This window comes from Neophocaena asiaeorientalis, unplaced genomic scaffold (genome assembly GCF_003031525.2).
Source record: "Neophocaena asiaeorientalis asiaeorientalis breed wild unplaced genomic scaffold, Neophocaena_asiaeorientalis_V1.1 scaffold142, whole genome shotgun sequence".
Classification (NCBI taxonomy): domain Eukaryota; kingdom Metazoa; phylum Chordata; class Mammalia; order Artiodactyla; family Phocoenidae; genus Neophocaena; species Neophocaena asiaeorientalis.
Genome location: NW_020174563.1, coordinates 3,791,258 through 3,796,367, shown reverse-complemented (window position 1 = coordinate 3,796,367; position 5,110 = coordinate 3,791,258). Strand labels below are relative to the sequence as shown.

The window sequence follows — 5,110 nt, the reverse complement described above, 5'->3', positions numbered from 1 at the left end:
CCATTTCTTCCAGGTTGTCCAGTTTATTGGCATATAGTTGCTTGTAGTAATCTCTCATGATCCTTTGTATTTCTGCATTGTCAGTTGGTACTTCTCCTTTTTCATTTCTAATTCTGTTGATTTGAGTCTTCTCCCTTGTTTCCTTGATGAGTGTGGCTAATGTTTCATCAATTTTATTTATCTTCTCCAAGAACCAGCTTTTAGTTTTATTGATCTTTGTTTTCATTTCCTTCATTTCTTTGTCATTTATTTCTGATCTGATCTTTATGATTTCTTTCCTTCTGCTAACTTTGGGGTTTTTTTGTTCTTCTTTCTCTAATTGCTTTAGGTGTAAGGTTAGGTTGTTTCTTTGAGATGTTTCTTGTTTCTTGAGGTAGTATTGTATTGCTATAAACTTCCCTCTTAGAACTGCTTTTGCTGCATCCCGTACGTTTTGGGCCATTGTGTTCTCATTGTCATGTTTCTAGGTATTTTTTGATTTCCTGTTTGATTTCTTCTGTGATCTCTTGGTTATTTAGTATGGTATTGTTTAGCTTTCATGTGTTTGTATTTTTTACGTTTTTTTTTTCCTGTAATTGATACCTAGTCTCATAGCATTGTGGTAGGTAGTCTGTTTTGTCTGATATGAGAATTGCTACTCCATCTTTCTTTTGATTTTCATTTGCATGGAATATCTTTTTCCATCCCCTCACTTTCAGTCTATGTGTCTTTAGGTCTGAAGTGAGTCGCTTGTAAACAGCATGTATACAGGTCTTGTTTTTGTATCCATTCAGCCTGTCTGTGTCTTTTATAGTTAGAACATTTTATCCATTTACATTTAAGGTAGTTATCAATATGTATGTTCCTATTACCATTTTTGTAGTTGTTTTGGGTTTGTTATTGTAGGTCTTTTCCTTCTCTTGTGTTTCCTGCCTAGAGAAGTTCCTTCAGCATTTGTTGTAAAGCTGGTTTGGTGGTGCTGAATTCTCTTAGCTTTTGCTTGTCTGTAAAGGTTTTAATTTCTCCGTCGAATCTGAATGAGATCCTTGCTGGGTAGAGTAATCTTGGTTGTAGGTTTTTCCCTTTCATCACTTTAAATATGTCCTGCCACTGCCTTCTGGCTTGCGGATTTTCTGCTGAAAGATCAGCTGTTAACCTTACGGGGATTCCCTTGTATGTTATTTGTTGCTTTTCCCTTGCTGCTTTTCATATTTTTTCTTTGTCTTTAATTTTTGATAGTTTGATTAATATGTGTCTTGGTGTGTTTCTCCTTGGATTTATCCTGTATGAGAATCTCTGTGCTTCCTGGACTTGATTGACTATTTCCTTTCCCATATTAGGGAAGTTTTCAACTATAATCTCTTCACATATTTTCTCAGTCCCTTTTTCTCTTCTTCTGCTGCAACCCCTATAATTTGAATGTTGGTGCATTTAATGTTGTCCCAGTGGTCTCTGAGACTGTCCTCAATTCTTTTTATTCGTTTTTCTTTATTCTGCTCTGCGGTAGTTATTTCCACTATTTTACCTTCCAGGTTACTTATCCGTTCTTCTGCCTCAGTTATTCTGCTATTGATTCCTTCTAGAGAATTTTTAATTTCATTTATTGTGTTGGTCATCATTGTTTGTTTGCTCTTTAGTTCTTCTAGGTCCTTGTTACACGTTTCTTGTATTTTCTCCATTCTGTTTCCAAGATTTTGGATCATTAACTATCATTACTCTGAATTCTTTTTCAGGTAGACTGCCTATTTCCTCTTCATTTGTTTGGTCTGGTGGGTTTTTACCTTGCTCCTTCATCTGCTGTGTGTTTCTCTGTCTTCCCATTTTGCTTAACTTACTGTGTTTGGTGTCTCCTTTTGCTTGCTGCAGGTTTGTAGTTCCCTTTGTTTTCGGTGTTACCCCCAGTGGGTAAGGTTGATTCAGTGGCTTGTGTAGGCTTCCTTGTGGAGAGGACTGGTGCCTGTGTTCTGGTGGATGAGGCTGGATCTTGTCTTTCTGATGGGCAGGACTGCATACGGTGGTATGTTTTGGGGTGTCTGTGAACTTATTATGATTTTAGGCTGCCTCTCTGCCAATGGGTGGAGTTGTGTTCCTGTCTTGCTAGTTTGGCCTGGGGTGTCCAGCACTGGAACTTGCTGGTTGTCAAGTGGATCTGGGTCTTAGTGTTGAGACAGAGATCTCTGGGAGAGCTCTCGCTGGTTGATATTACGTGGGGCCAGGAGGTGTCTGGTGGTCCAGTGTCTGGAACTCAGCTCTCCCACCTCAGAGGCTCAGTACTGACACCCGGCCAGAGCACCAAGACCCTCTCAGCCACATGGCGTAGACAACTGTGGTGAAAATCTTACTGGTGTCTTGGATTTTTCTTTGCTGGGCGATTTATCCAAGCCAAGTTCCCTTTGTCAGAAACATAGCAAGCCAAAACGCTAAGATATCCGAGGTTTGCCGTGAAGACAGGCCTTATTCACACGGCATCCAAGGAGAAGACAGGAGAACAATAAAAATATTTAGAAAAAAAAAAGGGACGGATAGAACCTTAGGACAAATGTTGGAAGCAAAGCTATACAGAGAAAATCTTACACAGAAGCATACACTTATTATTTTTAATGATTAGATTTTGTCTTTATTAAAACTTTTTTCACATGATTTAATGCTTGAATATTCAAAACTCTCCAAAAGAATCATAAAGCTAAATTCCGTTTATCACATGGTCAGGTGTGTAAGGGAACAGATAATTTATGGCATTAGCATCATGATTATGCTAAGTGCAAACAATCAGTAGTATATTGTTGTACCAGTACTTTTCCCCATTAAGAATTTGAGTCAAAATCTACAGAATTTCTAGTATTCTATTTTAATCCACTGAATGAGGAGGTATAGAATCTTTATAATTACTGAAAACGAGCTAAAGCAGGAATCTTTAGCTTTGTATGAGGTCCGTGAATGGAACCTTAGGGGGTTTGGACTCCTTCAGAATTGTATGTAAAGATTTTTATGTGTATTTTCTGGGAGAAAATGGTTCATAGATTTCTAAAGAAGTCTTGTTACCCATAAACAGTGATTGTAACTTCAGTAACAACCACCAAAGGCTGTCTTAAAGTTTTGATTCTCAGTACACCTTGGGTCATAAACCTGTTTAAAAATCTGAGAAAAGCTATAAACTTCCAGATTTGAGTACAGTTTTGGAGATTCTTGGATCCTTCAAAACTTGTTCTCAGATGTCTTGGATTTCCTGTTGGGGATTCATAGACCACTGCTGTTAAGGAAACATGCTCTGGCTCATGTTAGGCCTTAGTCTCATTATTTTAGAGACTTATAGTTTCATTTACACACATTCTTATTTTGCATCTTCAGACTGTTTCTCCATATGTTTATAACATTTCTCTATTAAAAATTTTTCTCTCATATGTATCACCTTACGAAAAACTATCCCGATATGTATCTTACTGTTATTTCTTGCCCTTTTATACTCTATTGGCACAATTTTAAAAGCTTTTCTTTTCTGTGTTTACTGCCTTTTTTAGGTGTGAGGGAAGATTCAATATCTAATACGTATATCAGTGTGTCTGAGCCAAGTCCAATACTCTTTATGGGAGCAGTTATCTTAGGTCTCACTCCTAAAGAAAAACAATTAGTTGATAGATGTATTAAGGGAGATTTTTTCCAAATTACGTTATGAGTTTTCCACACAAAACCTCTATGTTAAGAAAAGTTAGACTGGTTAGGCTTAGGAAAGTTGCTTCTGATTTTATTTTCCTTTTTGAGTGGTAGGCTAGCTTTTTCTCTACAAAGCATGATTTCTTGATAATTAGTTCCCCTGATTTTTTACGGTTTAATCTTTGGTGCTCTTTAGGATAACTTTGTCTTTTTTGCTTTGGAGATACTTTGTTACCATATCTTAAATTTTAAATACTAGATTAATAGTGACCATTTTGTGTGTTTTGATATCAACTGGATTTAGCACTGCTAAATGGCATATATCACATTTTTAATTCTGCAGAGTTCATGATAATCTGCCAGCTACCTAAGATTTGTCTTATCACAATTTTTCCTTCTTAGCTGTTGTTACCTTGTTGTTCTTTACTAACTCTTCGTTAATATATACTATTCCAGTTGAACCTAAGAGATTCCACAAGGCCAACATATATCCTTATTAGGGTATATTTCTTTTACCTTTGGTATTTTTCCTCTCATAATGTTTCCCTTTTGTAGCACTCCCATTCTGTTTTGATTCTGTTCTCCAAACAGCAATAATTTGTTTACCTCTTACAATATCAAAAGGCTGTGTATTTAAGATTTAAATTTTTTTTTTTTTTTTTGCGGTGCGCGGGCCTCTCACTGTTGTGGCCCCTCCCGTTGTGGAGCACAGGCTCTGGATGTGCAGGCTTAGCGGCCATGGCTCACGGGCCCAGCCGCTCCGCGGCATGCGGAATCTTCCTGGACCAGGGCACGAACCCGTGTCCCCTGCATCGGCAGGCGGACTCTCAACCACTGCGCCACCAGGGAAGCCCGATTTAGAAATTTTGAATTTCTTTTTGTCTCTAAGGGCATAATTTTCTTTAAAGAGAAGTATATTCATTTGATTTTAAAAGTTTCTTTTGAATATTTTTTCTAAAGAAAATATTTAATTAAATATTTGACTTTCAGTGCAATGCGTGTTTTACTGTCGAAATTACCAAGACCGTGGATTGTGGATGAGAAGAAAGATGATGGTTATACTGCCTTGCATCTGGCTGCCCTCAATAATCATGTAGAAGTGGCTGAACTGTTGGTACATCAGGTAGGAAAAGCAGTTCAGTAATTTTTAACAATTTTGGGTCATTGCTATCTATTTTTTACTTCATCAGCTACTTATTAGTTGATAATAAGTAAAATCCTATGATGATGGGATCTTACAGCAAAATCCCATGATGATGCAGATTCAGATATAATATAACTTTAGTCTTCCGCCTAACATTAGTTTTTGTTTTTATTTTTGTTTTCCCTGGCTGCGCCACACAGCATATAGAATCTTAGTTCCCCAAGCAGGGATCGAACTTGTGCCCCCTTCAGTGGAAGCATGGAGCCCTAAACACTGGACCACCAGGGAATTCCCCTAACATTGGTTCTTAAATGGAGGGAGTTAGTGGTGTGTGTG

At 37.6% G+C, this 5,110-nt stretch overlaps 1 protein-coding gene across 1 annotated transcript in view; it reads left to right on the top strand.

The window, feature by feature from the left end:
- MIB1 (MIB E3 ubiquitin protein ligase 1) overlaps positions 1-5,110 on the top strand; it is a 117,930-nt gene that overhangs the window by 84,483 nt on the left and 28,337 nt on the right. Inside the window, exon 14 of the mRNA XM_024757922.1 lies at positions 4,621-4,753. Within this exon, the coding sequence (XP_024613690.1) occupies positions 4,621-4,753 (133 nt within the window). The remainder of the gene's footprint in view (positions 1-4,620; positions 4,754-5,110) is intronic.